Source organism: Rhincodon typus, chromosome 36 (assembly GCF_021869965.1).
Source record: "Rhincodon typus isolate 14 chromosome 36, sRhiTyp1.1, whole genome shotgun sequence".
Lineage (NCBI taxonomy): Eukaryota > Metazoa > Chordata > Chondrichthyes > Orectolobiformes > Rhincodontidae > Rhincodon > Rhincodon typus.
In genome coordinates, this window is record NC_063367.1 from 17671961 (window position 1) to 17693803 (window position 21843).

A 21843-nucleotide genomic window follows, 5' to 3' on the forward strand; every position below is an offset into this window, starting at 1 on the left:
TATCTATTGTTGAGTCATTCACTTTCTCTCCTGCCCACTGGAACCCTGAAGCCCCACTCACTGTCTGATGCATCACTAAGTTGTCGGCACATGTGCTCTGTTCACCACTGAACCAACTTGCATCCCACCACCACCTCCTCAGGGCAACTCAGGCTGGTCAATAAATGTCAGTGAATACACCTCCTGAGAATGAATATTAGACAAAATATTCAGTCACATTGCCAACATCTCAGCTTGTTCTTCGAAGGATGCTGATGAGTTTTGGCCTGTTGATTCGCAGGCTGTCAGCTTGAGGAATTGGAGCAGGTGGAAGTCAATCCTGTTCCACCGTCCAGCAAGATTCTAGCTGATCTGTATTCTAAACGCATCCACTGGCCTCAGCTCCATAATCCATTCTCTAACAAAACTCTGTCCATAGCTGATTTTGAATCATACAAAAACAGAAATTGCTGGAGAAATTCAGCAAGTCTGGCAGCATCTATGGAGAGAAGACAGAGCTAATGTTTCGAGTCCCATGACCCTTTATCAGAACACTGATTTAGAATGGTTAATAGAATCAGCATCCACTGATCTTTGCAGGAGAGAGTTCCACACTCCTTAGTGAAAGGAAGTGTTTGTTAACTTCTCTCCGGGATGACCTGCCTGTGTTTTTGAGGCTGTTTCCCTTTTGTCCTAGACTCTGTCATCGGTGCAAATACTGGAGCTCAGCTGAATCTATGTCTAAGTCAGGATGATGTGTGGTTTGGAAGGGAACTTAGAGGTGATGCCCTCTGTTTCATTCTTATTTATCACAAATGTACAATTTATATAACAAAGTTTGGGAAAACAATTTTATGAGGATTTTTATTTGTAGGTAAGACTGCATAGATATAGCAATATCTGTAATGTTGTGTAGATATATTCAACCTCCATGATTTCTGCTCTTTTCTGACTCAGAATCAGGGGAATAATACATCACATCCTTTCTCAAAGGTAGTGATTGACATCAGTTTAAGGGGACACAACTTCATAAAGTTACATACATATCATATCAGAACCCTCTGATCCTTCTAGCTAAAGGAGGCTGTGTGCTTAGCAGTTTCTGTCGTGTTAAGGAAGTTGCACACTGCATCTTCTGAATGATACTCACTACATCCATGGAGTGCCAGAGAGTAATCATTTAAGGTGGTGGATGGAGGCCCAATCAAGTAGACTGCTTGTCTTGGATGGTGTTGAGCTTCTTGACTGTTGTTGTAACATTATCCATCCAGGTGAGTGGAGAGTGTTCTGGACTTGGGCAGTTTAGGTGTAGGAGAAATTTTGGGTGTTCAGAAGATGGACTTTCAGCACAGAGTACTCAGACTCATACATGGCTGGACCAGTGGTATCTGTAGTCAGTTACAACCCTCAGGAGACTGATGGTTGGGGAGCTGGTGATGTTAACGCTAGTCAGAAGCAGTTAGCATAGGGCAATTCAAGGATAGTGAACCTTGGCTGATCAGTAACAAATAGTACAGCCTAAATGGGGAAAGATAACACAGTCTATTCAGGGACAGGGAAACTGGAGTAAGCAGAGATAGGACAGGCTTATAAAAGACAGGTTTTGTTTAATAGCTTGAATTTTCTAAGCAGCAACATGTAGAGAAACAGAATGCACCAGATTATGTAATATATTGATTTTCAGAAGACATTAATAAGACATAAAATTGGCAATTTAAATTATAACAACCCCACAAGGAATTGGAATCAACCACAGCCTTCTTTCTTGAGCTCTATAACTCTCTTGTAATTTCTAGAAGAAAATATAAATGACCCTCTTCAGATCATTGAGGTCTAAGTAGCACTTTGTCCCCTGACAGCCCCCACCCCAACAGGCACACGCGTACTCACACACACTGACACACACACAGACACACACGCACAGACACACACACACACGCACAGACACAGAGACACACACATACCCTCAAGACACAGACACATACACACACGCACGGACACACCACAATGTGCAAAGCTGGAATCCCGCAGTAACAAACAGAAAGAGAACATCCAGGCAGCTATACCAGGTCAGGTGGAACTCACCTCAAGTTGTGGGTTCAAGTCCCACTGTAGAGGCCTAAACATAAAGTCAAGGCTGACACACCCAGTGTGTTGCAGATGGAGGTATTTTTTAAACTTGTTCATAGGAAGTAGGCATCACTGGCCAAGATCAGTATTTGTTGCTCATCAGTAATTGCTCTGGAACTAATTAGTTTGCTTGGGCCATTTCAGAGGGCAGTCAAGAGTCACAATGCTATGGGTCTGGATTCACATAGGCCACACCAGGTAAAGATGGTAGATTTCTTTCCTTAAAGGACATTAGTGAATCAGATAGGTTTCTAGAACAATCAACAATGATTATGTGGTCACCATTAGACCAGCTTTTAATTCTGGATTTAGTTAAATTCAAACTTCACCATCTACCACGGCAGAACTTGAATCAATACCCTCCTTGAATTAGCCTAGGGTTCTGGATTATTAGCCTAGTGACATTAGCAGTACATCACCACGTCCCCACTGCTGTGCTGTGGGACAGAGCTATCTTTTGACTGAGTTGTTAAATCCAGCATTCTTGGGTAGGTGTAAAAGATCTCAGGGAATTATTCTAAAAGAGAGCCAGGGAGTCCTCTCCAGTTTCCTTGCTAATGTTTATCCCTCAAAGAACATCACTCAAAGCAGTTTGTCCAGTTGCTGCGGGAGCTTGCTGTTCACAAATGTAACTTGCATGCTTCCTGTAAACAGCAGTGACCGCATTTCAAAAATACTTCACTTGCTCTAAGCTCCCTTTTCTTTCTTTGTACCTTATTCAGAGTGGGGACTCCAGTCAAGCTTTGCTCCCCCTATTCCCCCACTCTGTTGAAGATTTAGACAGGATTGAGTTGCTGAAGGGATAGGAATTGTACATCATGCTTTGTGCTGAGCTGCCACCACCGTCAGCTTCCTGCTGGTGGGGCTGGCTCCTAACAGCTGCTGGGTTTATCTTGGCTTTAGCCAAACGATTAACTTTATAATTAAATATTTCACTAAGTGTGGAAATGCTGTTAAGCAATAAGAGACAGGCAGGAGTGTAGCAGGTTAGTAATTGATTTTTGTGCAGCTTCTCATCCATTATAACCCATGACAGCACTGCAAATCTGCTACTGTGATTGAGCCAGATCTTCTGGATTGGTGCTTTCGTAGTCGCTGCTCCAGGGTTTAGACCAGCAATTCTCAAAGTTTTGCAGCAAGGGGACACTTCATAAGTGCACATGCTGCTTATAAAGATGGAAAGAATTTGCATGTATAAAGCGCCTCAGTTCATCCCAGACTGTTTTCCAGGCATTCAGACAGGAGTCAGTCAGTTTGTGTACAGCTAGCTTTCAAAATTAACAGTGCAAGGCTCCTTAAGACAGCACCTTTCAAACGCACAACCACAAACACCTACAAGGACAAGGGCAGCAGATACATAGCAACACCAACATCTGCATGCCACCCACCATCCTGAGTTTTTTTTAAATTTGTTCATAGGTTGTGGAATTGCTGTCTGGATTAGCATATATTGCCTACCCCTAATTGTCCATTGAGTGGCTCGCTAAGGCCATTTCAGAAGGCAGTTAAGAATCAAGCACAATTGCTGTGTGACTATGTAAGCCACAAATGTAAATCTGACAGATTTCTTTCCTTAAAGGACAAATATCACCTAAGAGGTAGACTTGAGAGAAGGAGAGAGAGAGATGGAAGGGCTCAGTTGGCTGGACAGCTGGTTTGTGATACAATATGATGACAACAGCATGGATTCAACTGTCACACAGGCTGAGGTTACTATGAAGGATTCTCCTTCTCAACTACTCCCCTCCCCCGCAGCATGGTAACGCTCAGGTTAAGCCACGACCAGTTGTCTCTCAAGAGAGAACAGCCCTGTGGTCTGGAAGTAAGACAATTAGCAGTAATTTCATGGTTGCCATTAGGCTAGCTTTTTAATTCCAAATTTCCTTTATTGAATCCAAATTTCATCATCTTCTAATTAGTCCCTATAACATCAACCTGGAGCTCTGGGTTACTAGTCCAGTGACATTGCCGCTACAATACCCCTTCCTATAACTTCCCCTGACTTAGAAATATATTGCTGTTCCTTCAGTGCCACTGGGTCAAATTCCTCGAACTCCCTTCCTAACAGCGTTGTGGGTCTACCCACACCAAATGTACTGCAAAGATTCAGGAAGGCAGCTCACCACCACCTTCTCAAGACATTTAGGGATGGACAATGAATGTTGCTCCAGCCAGTGATGCACACATTCCCGAAGTTAAAAAAAAGATGCTGGCCAGATATTTGCTTTTTTAACAGTGATGTTCTTTGAAGGATAATTATTAACTCATGATTCTTGAGGAGAGATCACTTTCCTCTCTGTTTTCACATAGTGCCACAGAATCTTTTACATAAACTCAGTTTAGCATTTCATTTGACAGATAACCCCTCAATCTGCACAGCATTTCTTCAGAACTGCCCTGGAGTGTCAGCCTTGAATATATGAGCAGATCTCTGAAGTGGGACTTGAGCCTAACACTACCTCTGAGAGGAGAGAGCTGCACCAACTACTGGAGCTAATTTCTATCCCTTTTTGTTTGCTTTTCTACGTGTCAAAAATGACTCAGGAGAAGGAAAGAGGCCATTTAGCCCTTCAAGCATTCTGCCTTTCAATAAAACCATACCTGATTGGATTGTGCCCTAAACTCCACTTTCCTGTCTGACCTCCAGTAGCTATTGACTTCCTTGTTAGTCCAGAGTCCATACTACTCAACCTTAAAAATATTACATGGCTCAGCCTCCACTGTTCTCTGGGAAAAAGAAAATAATGTTCTCCTCATCCCCATCTTCAGTAGGAGATCCCTTAGTTTTAAACTGAGTCCTTTGGTTCTAGTCTCTCCCACAAGACTAAACATCTTCTTGGCATCCATCCTGTCATGCCCTGTCATGTTTCAATAAGATCACCCCTAATTCTTCAACATCCAATGAATATGTTCAGTCCAATCTTTCCTTATGAACTAAACCCTTCATCTCAGGAAGTCAAGTGATCCTTCTCTGAACAGTTTCTAATCCAATTATCTCCTTTCTGAAATAAGGAGACTAAAAACTGAACACAGTATTCTAGATGTGGTCTCACCAATGTCCTGTCAACAGTGCTATTCTTATATTCCATTCCCCTTGTAAGAAATGATAACATTCCATTTGTCATTCGCAGTTTTCATCGCCTGACTATTAATAACTATCTCTCCAGCCTTTGGGTCCTAAAGTGTGAAACTCCCCAGTGACTATCTTCCTATCTCTCTTTCATTCTCAAAGACAACCCTTAAAACCTACCTCTTTGACCCAGCTTTTAACTACTAGTCCTAATATCTCTGTACATGGCCCAGTGTCTTATCTGTTTGATAAAATCTCCTGTGAATTGTGTCATCTGACTAAGTTAAAGGTGCTATATCAGTGACACTGTGAAAAACAACATACGGTGGCAACCAAACACTGAATGTTTTTGTACAACTGGAGCAAGTGAAGAAATGAAAGATTTTGCAAATACCAAAGAACTGTGGGTGCTGGAAAGCAGAAACAAAATCAGGAATTTCCGGAAAAATCTCAGCATTTGTGGAGAGAAAGCAGAGTTAACATTTCGAGTCCAGTGATTTCTAATTTTGTGAAAGATTTTGCAGAAGCTGGGAAAGGTCTGCACTGAATAATGCCTGTGTTTGAGATCCATTCTGCGGCTGAAACAGAGGTAGCTTGCATCTCCAGTAAAGCACTGTGAGATTTGTCACGCACTGTGTTGACATGCAATTTTGTCTTTGGTAGGCCTGGTCAGGAAGGGACTGCGGCAGACCTTGAGATCATCTCACAGCAGGTGGAAGACGAGAGCCAGTGCATTGCCCCTGTGCAACTTGTCAGCTTCGCCTATCGTGACCTGCCCCTGGCTGCACTTGACCTCTCATTGGCGGGGTCACAGCTACTTTCCAACATGGATGACGATGATCAAAGAGAGAGGTGAGTGGGTCATCAGAAATTTTCGCTTCTGTTTTTATCTTTTGGAAAAGAAAGCTCTTTAATTTTATATCTTTCTACTGATCTCAATGCTTATACTTACAGCTGTTCAGTAGAACAGCACTTGAGAATTGCTGATAGAAAAAGAAATGCTGTTTTCATCAGGACAGATGCAAGAATGCCAAATTTCAAAGGGAGGATCAATTTAGACTGCATGAGTTAAGGGTGCTGATTATTACTGGTTACTAATCCAACACCGTGCGACCACCTCTGGGCACAGTTTGCATGGTTCAACTATGCCTCCAGCTGAGGTTACCCTAAAGGTCCCACCTTCTCAACCTTGCCGCCCACTTGAGGTGTGAGCCCAGTCCATCACTCAAGCCAACCTTCCATCCAACTACACTTCTCACTGCCTTGGGAAGGCAGCCAACATAATCAAATACTCCTTCCACCCCAATTAAAATCTCTTCTGTCAGGCAGAAGATGCAAAAGCTTAAACACATGTGCCAACAGATTCAAGAACAGCTTTTCCCCTGCTAATATCAGATTTCTGAATGAACCTCGCAAATCCTAAATTGAAATGTTGACCTCACTTGTTGTGCATCTCCTCTGCAGCCATAATACTGTATTCCTCACTCTGTTCTATTACCCTAATGCACTTTGTATGGTATAATCTGCCTGTACTGCATGCAAAACCAAACTTTTCACCGTACCTACGTACATGTGACAATGATAAATCAAATCAAATCAAATAAAAACCAGTACCAGTCATCTCTCTCTCTTTCTCTCTAATGGGAGAGTAGCTCTACGGTCTGGTAAGACTATGATGACTTTACCATGTCATTATTGCACAGTAAAAGATGTTTCAAGGGTGGTGTAGCTCTGCTCCTAATTCCCATGTCCTTATAGTCTCATGGCACCACCTTCATTGAGGCTAAATAGCTGAGAAGACATACCTGGCTTCTGCTGATTGAAATTAAAGAGGATAACTTTATTTTCCAAACTACAGGCAGTAATCCAGCTATTATTCTGAGACAAATTGTGATTTGATTAATTGCAATTTAAATTGTTGTTGCACTATTACATCAGTGATTAATATTTAACAAGGAGCCATGTACATTGACAATCAATTGTTCCATCAACAGCAAAGCCCAATGAAAGTTTCCTTCCTTCTGCTAGTTACTGAGCATTGCCTGGAAGTGATTAATTCGAAATTACTTTGCCCCAGAAATGATTGAAATCATATCAATTTTGATTACTGTGGATGTTGGATGTGAGTACAATAATTGATTGCAGCTCATGTTTTTATCAAAAATGTCAAAGCAGGTGAAACCTTTTGGGAAAGTGCCCCAAGTGAACAGATCGAAAGGAAAGTATTTTGCATTAACATAGCACCCACCACCTCCTCAGGCTCTCTCAATGCTCCTCACGGCAAATTGATTTGATACTGATGTTGAAGTGTGGTGCTGTTATAATGTGGGCAAGTGAGGCAGTTGTACAGTTATAGTCACAGTGTCACACAGCAAGGAAACTTTGATCCTACCAGTCCATGCCGACTATAATCCCAAACTAAACAAGTCCCACCTGTCTGCACTTGGCCCATATCTCTCCAAACATTTCTTATCCATGTACTTGTCCAAATATCTTTTAAACATTGTAACTGTACCCGCATCCACCACTCTGTCTGGAAGGTCATTCCACAGTCATTTTGTTGCTCAGCAAGCTTCCACAAACAGTAGTGAGACAGATGACCTGATTGTGTACTTAAGTGAAGTACATGCTAGGAAATATTCAACAGGTTAGGAAGCAGTTGTGTGAGGGAATAATATCAAACTGAAAATTTCAGGTCAATGACCTTTCATCAGAAGAAGGACATATCAAAGATGAACAACATTTAAGCAAATATTCAGTGGCCAGAGAGAGAGGAAAAGAACAAAAGTATAAAGGTCTGTGTTCAGATGGAGAACAGCAGAGGTTGATTGCTAACAGGGACAAGGATGTACGACAAAAAAAGGAGGTGACAATGAGACAGAAACAAAAGAGGTGGGCATGTTTACAACAGAATGTCAAAGGTTATTTTGATTAAAGACTGGAGACTGGATATAACTCAAAATAAAAGCAAAGTACTATGGATTCTGGAGATCTGAAAGACAAACAGAAAAGTTTTACTGGCTAAGTAATGGGCTGGTAGCATTGTTGCTAGATTTAGTAATCTAGAAATACAGATAATGTTCTGCGGATCTGGGTTCATAGTCCAGATGGTAGAATTTGAATTCAATAAACATCTGGAATTCTAAGTCTATTGGTGACTGTGAAATCATTGTCAATTTTTTTTTATTCATTCATGGGATGAAGGCACCATAGGCATTTATTGCCCATCCCTAATTGTCCAGAGGACAGTTAAGAGTCAACCACATTGCTGTGGGTCTGGAGTCACATGTAGGCCAGACCAGGTAAGGATTGCAGTTTCCTTCCCTAAAGGACATTAGTGATCCAGATGGGTTTTTCCAACAATTGTCGGTAAAAACCTATCTGGTTCACTAATGCCTTTAAGGAAGGATAAACTGCCGTCTTTACCTGACCTACATGTGACCCCAGACCCACAACAATGTGACTGACTCTTAAATGCTCTCTGAAATGGCCAGGCAAGCCACTGAGTTGTATCAACGACTGCAAAGTCTCAACACAGGAATGAAACCAGATGGATCACCTGATGTCAAATAGTCAATGGAAACAACAATGGCAAATGCACCCCTGTCAATCATGTAAAGTCCACCTTACTGGGGGCTAGTGCCAAAATTGGGAGAGTTGTCTCACAGACTAGTCAAGTAACAGTGTGACATAGTCATACTCACATTTGACATTTTGTCCAGATGAGAGTAAGCTGAAAAGCATCAATAACTCATCTCCCTTTTCAGCCATAGTTTGCACTTACAAATGGTTGTACATATGTATGAAAACCAACGTTGGTTTATTAAACATAGCATACTCCTGCTAATATGTACCACATGGTTAATATAGTATATACAATGCAGTCCCATGTGTCCATGCAACAATACAAAATGAAACAAAAACAGGAATTGTTGGAAAAACTCAGCAAGGGCTGGCAGCATCTGTGGAGAGAAAGCAGATTTAACATTTCAGTTTCAGTGACCATTCTTCAGAACAATACAAAATAGATACGAATACAAAATGAATGCTTGGGCAGGACTTTAATCTCCACTTCATCTAGTAGGACAATCGTCATCACCATGTTGAAATAGTCCAGAAAAGATTTACACGGGTGTTACCAGGGTTGGAGGGTTTGAGTTATAAGGAGAGGTTCAATAGGCTGGGGCTATTTTCTCTGGACTGTCAGAGGCTGAGGGGTGACCTGATAGAGGCTTTTAAAATCATAAGGGGCATGGATAGGAAAAGGTCTTTTTCCCAGAATAGGGGAAACTAAAACAAGGGGGCATAGGTTAAGATGTCAGTGGTAAGATATAAAAGGGACCTAATAGGCAACTTTTACACAAAGGGTGGGGTGCTTACATGGAATGAGCTGCCAGAGGAAGTGGTGGAGGCTGGTAGAATTAGAACATTTAGAAGGCATCAGGATGGGTACATGAATAGGAAGGGTTTAGAGTGATATGGGCCAAATGTTGGGAAATGGGACTAGATTAATTTAGGATATCTGGGTGGCATGGACGAGTTGGTCTGAAGGGTCTGTTTCCATGCTGTACATCTCTATGACACTATGTTTCTTATATGCAACTCTAACAGTGTGTATTTTGCAATGTTAGTGACCTGCTCTGTCTGTGTTTCTCAATGTATAAAGCTTCAATGTGTTGCTCTGTGTATTGTCAGAGGGTATGAATATTTATGAACTTTAGACAATAATTGACTTCTCCTTGCAGGTTTGCAATGGGAAAAGTAATAACAGTCCCTGCCTCAGGCCTACATCGTGGCTGTACAGCCTGATTTCAGCTCACTCTTGAACACTGACAAGCTGGCTCCAGAAAAATCAATGTGCCTGCCTTTCTGCCTCATTGTTAGATACTGAACAGAAATGACTTACAGAGAAAAGCGAAGATTATTATCTTCACTCATAATAGAAGAGGCCTTACTCAAAACAAATAGCATGGAAGGGAGTGGAAAAGACATGAGGGTGGGAAGTTTAAAGGCAAAGAGCATCTTGCGAGTGCTGACTAGACGCACATACGCACACACGCACAGAATACAAAGCTCCTTTTCGGTGTATTGCCTCTCTGGGGACTAGAGAGAAAGCAGGCAACAGTTCCTGCTTATTTAATTAGTGTGCAGTGTAACTTATCTTGAAGGAGCACCCAGGAGAGGCCTACAGGGCATCTTACTATCTAACAGATCACGCACTCCCGTCTACTGCAGGGAATGCTTAGAATTGCAGTAGGAGCTGAGGCACCTCAGCTTAATTCACTTCTTTCAGGATTTGAATTAATAGCTTGAAAATTGTGATGGTGTGTTGCTCAGGCGGTTTTTCATTTTCTCTGCCAGTCCAAGGCTGCAGATTTAATGATCCCGGGCATCTTTCTTATTGGAGAAATGGTGGCTTATTTTAATCTTCCTGATTTCTCCCATTTTCCCTGTTTTTTCTGGAGCGTCCAATAAGTATTGGTGTAAGAGATAACAAGGGTAGAGCTGGATGAACACAGCAGGCCAAGCAGCATCAGAGGAGCAGGAAGGCTGACGTTTCGGGCCGAGACCCTTCTTCAGTCTGATGTGTGTATTGTGTACAATTCTCTCAATGCGTTGAACATAGCGTAGTCACAAATGAAACATCATCAGTAGGTTAAGTGTACCACAATCAGTACATCCTAGATGCATCCCTCACACAATATCATTAAAGGAGATGGTCTGTTCACAATCAGGATCTTGCTGTGCACAGAATTGGCTACTGCATTTTCTAGAATGAGGAAGGCCACCCCATGATGTTGCAACTGTAGTGGCTGAAACAAGGTTTGCCAGGTGGATCTCATTGAGTATGAGATCCTTAATTGGGGTTGTTAACCTGGGCCAATCAGGGAGCCCTGGCTGACAGATATGAATAGGAGTCTTGGTGATTCTCCCCTCTCAATGGACTGGCTCTGAGCTAGCTGCTCAGAGTCCATGTACTGTCCACATGTAAAAAAAGTGTGACTTGGTGACAGGATAAAGTTATTTCACAACAGCTCCTGTGCTTTCCCAACTTCCCATGACATGGAACCATTGACCATGGTGGATTTTGATTTCATCTTCCAGAGCAGTTAAGCTCTCCCCTTCTCTATCTATCCAGTGCACCCCCCTCCCTACTCAATGCCTCATGTTCACTCTGGCGTTGTCAAATGGGGTCCCCACACTTGACGTGGCTGCTGCAGTGACCAAACTATTGGTCTGCTCACTGTGAAATCTTGACTGATTGTGCTACGGGCAAACACCTTGAGGCACATTACAGGTTGGAAGGACTAATACCAAGTGCAAGTCCTCATTACTGGTGAATAATGCCACTAGCATTTACCTGAGCTGAAACAATGCTCTAGATGGACCTCATGGGGTCTGGGTTCACTGGTTAATGATGGTGAGGATGGCACAAAGAATCTACAAAGGGATATAGACAGATTAAGTGAGTAGGCAAAAACCTGGCAGATGGAATTTAATGTGAGGAAATGTGGTGGCACGGCGGCTCAGCAGTGCCAGGGACCTGGGTTCAATTCCACCCTCGGGTGCTGTCTGTTTGGAGTTTGCACATTCTCCCCGTGTCTGTGCGGGTTTACTCTGGTTTCCTCCTACATTACAAAGATGTGCAGGTTAGGTGGATTGGCTGTGGTAAATTGCACCTTAGTGTCCAGGGATGTGCAGGCTAAGTGGGTTAGCCATAGGGAAATGCAGGGATAGGGAAGGGTGGGTGGATCTGGGTAGGATGCTCTTCAGAGGGCAAATGTGGATTGGATGGGCCGAATGGCCTGCTTCCACACCGTAGGGATTTTATGGTATGAGGTAATACACTTTGGCAGAAAGAATACAAGATCTGAATGTTATTTAAATGAAGAAAGACCACAGAAAGCCACTGGGGTGAGGGATTTCAGTCTCGTTGTGCATGAATCACAAAAAGCTAGTATCCATGTTCATTAGGTAATAGGGAAGGCAGATGTACTGCTTGCCTTCCTTTCAAAGGGAATAGAGTATAAAAGTAAGTAGACATTGCTAAAACTACAGATTGCACAAGTTAGACCACACCTAGAATACTGTCAACGGTTTTGGTCCCTTTTTCTAACAAGAGAGAAATTGCAATGGAAGCAGTCCAGAGAAGGTTCTCTAGATTGATTCCAGATATGGAGGGATATTCTAATGAGGAGAGGTTGAGTGTGTTGAGTTTGTACACATTGGAGTTTAGAATGAGAGGTGACCTTATTGAAATATATAAGACTTTTAAGGGTTTTTGTAGGGGAGGTGTGAGGAGGCTCTTTCCCCTAGTGGGAGAGTCAAAATCTCAGGGTAAGGGGATGCCCGGATACGACAGAGATGAGGAGGAATTTCTCCTCTCAGAGGGGAGTGAATCTGTGAAGCTCTTTACCACAGAAAGCTGTCAAGTCTTGGTTGCTAAGTACATTCAAGGCTGAGATAGACAGATCTTTGATCAGTAAGAGAATCAAGCATTATAGGGAAAAGGCAAGAATGTGGAGTTGAGGATTTATTTGATCAGCCATGATTTCATTGGATGGCAGAACAGACATGATGTGCTGAATGGCCTACTTCTGTTCCTACATCTTATGGTCTTATAGTGTTGATTGGATGTGGAGATCATCCCACTGCTGCTTCACAGCATCAGGCACCCGGGTTCAATTCTGTGTGGAGTTTGCACATTCTCCCTCTGTCTGCATGGGTCTCCTCCCGGTGCTCCAGTCTCCTACCATTGTCCAAAGGTGTGCAGGTTAGATGGAGTGACCATACTGAATTGCCCATAGTGTCCAGGGATGCATAGGCTAGATGGATTAGACACGGGAAATGCAGGGACAAAGTGGGTCTGGGTGGGATGCCCTTTGGAGTGGATTTGATGGGCTGAATGGCCTGCTTCCCCATTGTAAGGATTCTATGATGATGAAATGCAACTTTGAAGCAACTGATCATGAACTTACCCAGAATGTCAGATGTAGCTCTTGTGTCACAACCTCCCACAGCTCATTTAAACTACAGGGCCCCTCACTCCTAGGCTACCTTGCTGCATAAGTGAGTTTTGACTGGAACACCGCACTCAGTAAATGCTGTAGAGTTATAATTATGAATGCTTTACACTCTGTGCTAATTGCTGCATGTGTTTGAAAGAGCCGTTAGCTAATTAAATCGCAGAAAATCTAATCTGTTGTGCCTTTCAAATATTTTCTTTTTGCTTGATAATTAATGGAATGGCATCTGCAGCATCAGATCTAAATAGAGATATGAAGCATTCATTAGCTGAACGATCTGCTCTTTCATTTGTTCTTATCAATTGGTTAAAATCCCCTCTGCTCATGCTTTTCATGTTACTCTGGAAGGCCCTTATCGTTGTCTCACCGATGGGTTTCTGACCTGGCAGCTCATGAATAAAAATGTCCCAGCCCAGCCTAAACCTGCCCTCGTCGCTGGTTTGCAGTGAGTTGAGGCAACTCTGATCTATTAGCCTCTCTCTGACCCAACCCACAGGGCTCAAATCAGCTGACCCAACACAAACCCTTCACTATGGTGTCTCAGTGGTTAGCTCTGCCGCCTCACAGCACCAGGAAATCAGTTTCGATCCCAACTTCGGGCGACTGTCTGTTTGGAATCTTCATGTTCTCCCCGTGTCTACATGGGTTTCCTCTGGGTGCTCCTATTTTCTCCCATAGCCCAAAGATGTGCAGGATCGGTGGGTTAGCCATTGGAATTGCAGGGTTACAAGGATGCAGTGGGACTCGGAGGGATGGTCTTAGGAGGGTCAGTTTGGACTTGATGGGACAAATGGCCTGCTTCCACACTGTAAGGATCCTATGACTATCCATGGCATTATGAAGACCAACTATGTATAGGACTTTGGTTCGACCACATTTGGAATACTGCATACAGTTCTGGTCGCCACATTACCAAAAGGATGTGGATGCTTTGGAGAGGGTGCAGAGGAGGTTCACCAGGATGTTGCCTGGTATGGAGGGCGCTAGCTATGAAGAGAGGTTGAGTAGATTAGGATTATTTACATTAGAAAGACGGAGGTGGAGGGGAGACCTGATTGAGGTCTACAAAATCATGAGAGGTATAGATAGGGTGGATAGCAAGAAGCTTTTTCCCAGAGTGGGGGACTCAATTACTAGGGGTCATGATTAGTGAGAGGGGAAAAGTTTAAGGGAGATATGCGTGGAAAGTTCTTTACGCAGAGGTTGGTGGGTGCCTGGAACGCGTTGCCAGCGGAGGTGGTAGAGGCGGACATGATAGCATCATTTAAGATGTATCTAAACAGATACATGAATGGGCAGGGAGCAGAGGGATACTTATCCTTGGAAAATAGGTGACAGGTTTAGATAGAAGATCGGGATCGGCGCAGGCTTGGAGGGCCGAAGGGCCTGTTCCTGTGCTGTAATTTTCTTTGTTCTTTGTTCTTATTTCTACCTCAGTAACAAGGCCGAACTCTATCCAGCCCTCAGTCTTCTGATAATGAAACTCTCATCTGTGCCTATCCTACCTCCAGACTTGACTATTGCAACATTCTCCTAATCAGCCTCTCATCTTCCACACATACATGAGCTCATCTGCAACTCTGCTACCCATATTCACACACACCAGATCACATTCATCTATCACCTTCACAGAGCAAATGTGAAGTGGGTTGGACTCCTACAGGGTAAATGAGCTGCAGGACTTGTGACACATTGACTGTCTTAGATAAGTTAATCTGCACTGCCTCCTCATGAAGCAGTCTTTAGAATTCTCAACCTCGTTCCTTGATCCTTCCATGACATCACTGTCTCCCTATCTCTGGAATCTCCTCCAGTTTCACTTTCCATGATATCAAAACTTCCCCCAGTTCTGGCCTGTAGCATACCTCCATTCCCTTCACATTACCACTGATGATTGTGATTTTAGCTGCCTGGGCCCTAATCTCTGGAATTCCATCCTTAAAACCTTGCTTCTGTCAGCGTTAGAAATGCAGATAGTGTCCTACCTTTCAGCCAAAAGACCTGGCTTCAAATCCCACCTGTTCCATGTGTGATAACATGTTGGAACAGGTTGATTAAAAATATCTATATCCAGCAACTTACCCAGCAGAACATCCAAACTTCTGTTGTTAAATAAAAAGCACAGTGGCAGTGTCCCTATCTCTGGCCAATGGACCTGTATTCGAGTCCCACCTACTCCAGATATGTGTCTAAGCAGTGTTCAACTTTTAAAGTCCCATTACTTGGCTCAGTGTAAAACTTTGTTGATAGTCATCCCATTTAGTATCTTGGGATGTTTCACAATGTTAAATGTTCTAACTAAACTATTGTTAACCAGGGCTAGCTAGTATGGATCACTAATCCATTGAAGGAGTTTCTGTATTAGTTAAGCTCTACCTTTTGCACTGTTCAGTTAAGTCCTTCAAATATTCCTCCAAAGGATTGATTATATCACAGAAAGTATTTGATTATCAACATCATTCCTGTCCCATTCCTTGACATCTATCCAACTCATTTAGAAAGAGTTAAATTGTCTCAGACTCCTCTGTTTTGACTGCATGTCAAATCCATATATAAATTCCTACACTTGAGGTGAGCTAATTTTAAACTTACACCTTTCATTTCATAGCGTGGGTGAGATACCTTGCAACTGCATCATCTGGATCTCTCAACAAGTTAAAGTCTTCAATCGTGACTGCTCAAAAGTTCAGCAGAAGCAAGTTCTGTTTTCATCACAACTTAAAGCCCCAGATCCACTTGCACCTACCTTCACCACACCCTCCCTAATGTTCAGGCGACTTGGAAGGCCCTTCAAGTCAGCAGTGCCCCAGTGTGTTTGGCATGTAAGCTTATGAATTAGGAGCAAGAGTAGGCCATTCAGCTTCTCTGGTCTGCTGTGCCATCTAATAAGATCGTGGCTGATTGGATTGTAGAATTAACTGCACCTTCCTACCTACCACTTTGAATTCCTTGCATGTCAAGTATCTGTTGATCTCTGCTTTAGAAACATGGTTGCTGCTCTGGGCAGCAGCACCACTGGGTGAAGCAATGAACATGTTGTACGTTGCAGTGCGATGTCATTCTGGTTCCCAAATTAAAGATGGCACTACCTGCCTTAATCTTGCCACTACCTTCGGCGGCACAGTGTCACAGTGGTTAGTACTGCTGCCTCACAGCGCCAGGGACCTGGGTTTGATTCCAGCCTCGGACGACTGTCTGTGTGCAGTTTGCACATTCTCCCTGTGTCTGTGTGGGTTTTCTCCCACAGTCCAAAGATGTGTAGGTATGTGGTTAGCCATGAGAAATACAGGATTACAGGGATGGGAGGGTGAGGGGATGGGGGGGTGGCTCTGGGTGGATGCTCTTCAGAGGAGCAGTGTGGACATTGGTGGCCCTAATGGCTTGTTTCCACACCTTAGGGATTCTGTGATTCTACCTGTCTTAAAGATGGCCTGCCCATGTGTTCACAGGCCAAAAACAGGCTCCTGGTCATCACCAGAAACCTAGGAGTTCCTGTCTGACATATTTGGCTTTCCAACGAGATTCAATATTTGTTCAATGGATTTTATTTTGTTTGTTACTGAGTCCCACCTTGATGCTCCATGCTTTTAGTACAAGATTCTGATTCCTTTAATCATTGAGATATGGTGTTAAATGAGGATATTGGCGAAAACAAACAGATGAAATAAGGGAATACAATATTCCATCACTGGAGGCCTAGATTGGAATTCAGTCCTGATTCTAGCGAGGCTCAGAGCAGTTCCATCTGTTATCACCCATCTCCACGTCAAACTACACAGATGCCGCGATCTTGAATTTCAATCTGCTTTGAATAGCCACACACCATAAAAATAATCACATGGAAAATGTAGGGTAATTCAGTATAGTCAGCAGATTTATTAATGGAAAATCATGTTTAACTAACTAGCTGGAGGTTTTCGAACAGGTAACTGAGTTGATGAGGGCAGCGCTGTTGGTGTGATATATGTGAATTTTCAAAAGACACTTGGTATAGTGCCACACAATAGACTTGTGAGGAAAGTGATAGGTCATGGAATAAAAGGGACAGTAGCAATGTGAATACAAAATTTAACACTTTTCTAATCAACTTGTTCAGAGATCTTATTACATACCTCTGGAGCAGATGGGATTTGAACCCAGGCAAACTAGCTCTAAGGTAGCAAAACTATGTAGTGATTGTCATGAGATCAGCCAAGTGAATATGAATTCCCTGATTGGGGCTATTAATCTGATCCAATCAGGGAACCTTGGCAAACAGATATAAACAGGAGTGTCAGAGGTTCTGAGAGCTGGCTCTGAGGGAGCTGGATCATTGTCAAGGACTCTCCGCATGTAAATAAAGGGTGACTTGGTGATGGGATACTGGTCTCTGTGGAGATATTTCAGTGGCAACAAGATAAAAGCATGCTCCTGAAGAAATTCACTTGCAACATTAGTCTTTGAGTTGGGGTAAGCATTTCTGATATCATGCCTTTATTTGGGAATTTTGACTCATTTGATCCTGCCATCGAAGACTGGACCCAGTATGTGGAAAGAATGCGTTAATTTTCCAGGCAAATGACATTGGCGCAGATGAAAAGCGATGAGCAATTCTCCTGACAACTTGTGGACCTGCAGCTTTTTTGTTTATCAGGAACCTAACTTTCCCTGAGGCACCAGATACCAAAACCTTTCAAGAGTTGACAGATTTAGTTAAGGAATAATATGACTCCAAGTCTCCTCTACTTCTGATATGCTATTGGTTTTACCCAGAAATTCAAGAATGAGGGGAATCCGTATCAGAATTCTTGAGGTTAAGACAACTGGCAAAGGCATGTAACTTTGGTTTAACTCCTAACGAGATGCTGAAGACCATTTGGTATGACCGAATAATGATGTGACCATGCCAAAGCACTTACTAGCTGAAGCCCAACTGGACTTCGAACAGGCACTACAACTGGCTTTATCATTGTAAAATGCAGCAAGAGGAGGATGTGAGTTGCAGGGTATTCTGATGGAAATGGACACCCTTGCCAATCTGAGCTTTAGGAACACCACTTAAGTAAAGGCAATTGTATAACCTCACTCAGGACATATTCTGAGCAGGGTGGCTCTAGGTCAGCCCACAGCAAAACCCCAAAACAAAGCTAAGCTTCAGCCAAACGCTTAAATATTTTCAGGATCCGGGCTGGCAAGCCATTGCAATTGCTGCCGGAATGCAGACTGGAGACAGCAAAAGAGCCCCACTAGACTTAAATTGAGTATCCAGGAGTGTACACACCCTGGAAATTCCACCTACATCTGGTTTGAAACAGTTAAATTGCTTAGCAACATCCAAATTAGAATCAATCAAAATAAACATCTAGTTAAGTGGTCACCCGGTTCTAATGGAGGTCGATACCGGTGTGGCCATATCTATGATTGCAGAGCCAGCCTTTAATAAAGTTCGCCCTGGACTCCGACCCTTAAGTTTGCAGAAGACCTCGACTACACTGCGAGCCTGTACCGGGGAATTTTTACAGATTAAGGATATAACTTTGGTTCTGGTCTCTTGCGAGAAGCGGCTGGTTCAGTTACCACTGATTGTAGTAAAAAGCTTGGGCTCAAGCTGGACGGGACGAAATTGGTTGAGAAAGATTCACCTAGATTGACTCAATATTTTTCGATTAGAAAATGGTTGCCTGAGTGAAGTCCTAATTAAACACCCGAAAGTTTTTCAGGAAGGTCAAAGGAGCCAAGGCCACTTTGCATGTTGACCGGGAAGCAATCCCACGATTCTGCATGGCCTGCCCAGTGCCATTTGCCTTGGGGGCAGAAGTAGAAAAGCAGGAATCAGATGGCTGGAAAGCGAAGGAATCATCAAACCCACCCAATTTATGGAATGGGCAGCACCAGTTGTACCAATTGTAAAGTTTGACGGATTGGTTCGCCTCTGTGGGGATTTTAAACAAACAGTAAACCCCTTTTCGCAGCTGGATATATACCCAATCCCTCGCTTTGAGGATTTATACACAAAGTTAGCAGGGGGCTGCCCTTCAAGAAGCTGGACATGAGCCATAGATACTTGCAATTGCGGTTAGATGAGGATTTCCAGAAGTTTGCTGCAATTAATACCCATAAGGGTTTGTACCAATATACGAGACTGCCATTTGGGATATCATCAGCCTGTGCAATTTTTCAGAGGATGATGGAGAACATTTTACAAGGTCTACCCCAGGTCGCCATTCATGCAGATGATGTGCTAATAACAGGGATGACCAATAAGGAGCACTTAGACAACTTCAACATAGTCCTTAGACGTTTCTCCCAGGTCCGTGTATGCTTTAGAAGGGAAAAAATGTGTGTTCCAGGCACCCCAAGTGATCACCTTGGCTACAGAGTCAACAAAACTGGGTTACAGCCATTGGAAGATAAAGTGAAGGCAATCAAAGGTGCCTCAGCTCCCATGTCAGTACCAGAGCTTAGGTCTTTCCTTGGACTGGTGAATTATTACAGAAAGTTCATACATAACCCAGCCTCCATCCTGGTACCTTTGCATCAACTCTTAAAGGGTCAGCCTTGGAAATTGTTGCATAGCCAAGCCATAGTCTTCCGGAAAGTGAAGAAACAGGAAACATCTTCTAAGGTTTTGGCACGCTGTGATCCCAAGCGAGATCTGGTATTGACATGTGATGCCTCCTCATATGTCTTCAGGGTAGTATTAACTCATAACTATTTGCTCAAAAAGGCTGGACATGAGAGAGTTAATTTGTCAAACACAGGGGTGACAATAAAGAAACTGGGTGTATCTTTTGTAATACATGGACTCCCAGAAGTGTTGGTCACCGATAGTGGGCCATCACTTACCAGCAGGGAATTTGAGTATTTCCTAAAGTCGAATGCCATGTGACATATAAGGACAGCTCCATACCATCCATCATCCAATGATTTGGCTGAAAGAACAGTCCAAACTTTGAGGGCAGGCTTAAAGAAACAGTTTACAGCTCCACTAAATACTAAACTGTTCTGATTCCTATTCAATTATAGGACCATCCCTCATGCAAATACAGGGATAGCTCCAGTAGAGTTGCTAATGAGGAGAAGACTCCGCACCAGGTTAAGCCTGATCTTCCCAGACTTGGGCGGCAGTGGGGGTTGGCGTGAAATGGCATCAGGAACGCCAATGTGGACACAAGGCTCCGCTAAGCGAGAGAGACAGTTTACTTTGGGGGATGAAGTTTGGTGTAAGAGCCACAGGAATGGCCCTGCATGGGTAAGGGGCATGGTCGATGTAAGGTCAGTTCCTGTGACGTATAAAGTTTGAGTAGGTGCGACAGTGCTGAACAAGCACATGGATCATATGAAAGCTGCAAACTCTCAAACAGTGTGGAAGCAAGACATGCCCAGCTCCTCAACTCCCTTTCCGACTTTTCCAGAACCTGTGTGTTCTGCCTCTCTGTCAAGTGTTAGAGATAACTTGGAATCTGAGATGGACACAGCAGATGTCACTGCCTCAATGCCTTTGCCACCTGAAGAGGAGAATGATTTTCTTCCAAGACCTTCCAGGAGCTGTAAACTGTTTCTTTAAGCCTGCCTTTTCTTTAAGCTTAAGCCAGCATTACACACTGCCTGTATTAGAGGCAGAATTGGAGGAACCTGACCCTAAAACACTCCAGGAGGAGCTACAAAAAAAAACAGCCTACGTCCTCAGACTCGGAGGGGGAGAGATGTAGTGATTGTAAGGAGGTCAGGCAGAATGTGAGTTCCCTGATTGGAGCTGTTAATCTAATCCAATCAGGGAGCCCTGGCTGACAGATATAGGAGTGTCAAAGGTTCTGGCCATTGAGAGCTGGCACTGAGGTGTCAAGAACTCTCCACGTGTAAATAAAGGGTGCCTTGGTGACGGATACTGGCTTCTGTGAAGTTATTTCAACTACCACTATGCCACACAAGCCCTGGCTGCTTTTCTATTCTTACTACCAAAGTAGATGCTCCTGCTTGTAATTCAGATTCAGTTTCAAGCTGCACTCCAGACCATTGAGAACAAAATCTACACTGATTTTCCTGTGCCTGCACTAAGGGGATGCTGCTCTACCAGAGCTGCTGTCTCTGGATGAGATGTTTAAACCAAAGCCCCTTCTGCCCTCTCAGGTGGGCATAAAAGATAGCACGGTGCACTTTGGAGTCAGTGCGTTCTCCTCAGTCTCACAGCCAATACTTGCCTCTCAGCTACAAGGAAACAGGGAAAACATGTGAGACTGAAGGTGAGGCAGTTTCAAGAACCCCCCTTCCCCAGCATAGTCCTGGCAAATGTTCAGGCTATCGAAAACAAAATGGATGAACTCAGATCTAGACTCAGTTCCCTCTGGTAGGTAAGAGACTGTTGTGTGCTCTGCTTCATGGAGACTTGGCTGACCCCTGCCATTCTAGACTGCACCCTACAAGCTGACGGATTCTCCATACATTGCATGGACCACACGGCTCGGGCAAGGCGAAGGGTGGTGGGGTATGCTGTCTGATCAACACTTCCTGGTGCTCAGACATAGCAAACCTGGCAAGCCATTGCTCCCCTTACCTTACAGTAAAAAGCCATCCCTACTACCTACTGCAAGAGTTCACCTCTGCCATCCTGACAGTATACCACCCCATGCAGATGTGAAGAATGCCCTAGACGTGATT

The 21843-nt window shown here is 43.5% G+C and overlaps 1 protein-coding gene across 1 annotated transcript in view; it reads left to right on the forward strand.

Moving 5' to 3' along the window:
- The first annotated feature begins 1348 nt into the window (after window positions 1-1348).
- tmem266 (transmembrane protein 266) overlaps window positions 1349-21843 on the forward strand; it is a 74875-nt gene continuing 54380 nt past the window's right edge. Inside the window, exons 1-2 of the mRNA XM_048617048.1 lie at window positions 1349-1437; window positions 5843-6031. Coding sequence (XP_048473005.1) covers window positions 1349-1437; window positions 5843-6031 — 278 coding nt within the window. The remainder of the gene's footprint in view (window positions 1438-5842; window positions 6032-21843) is intronic.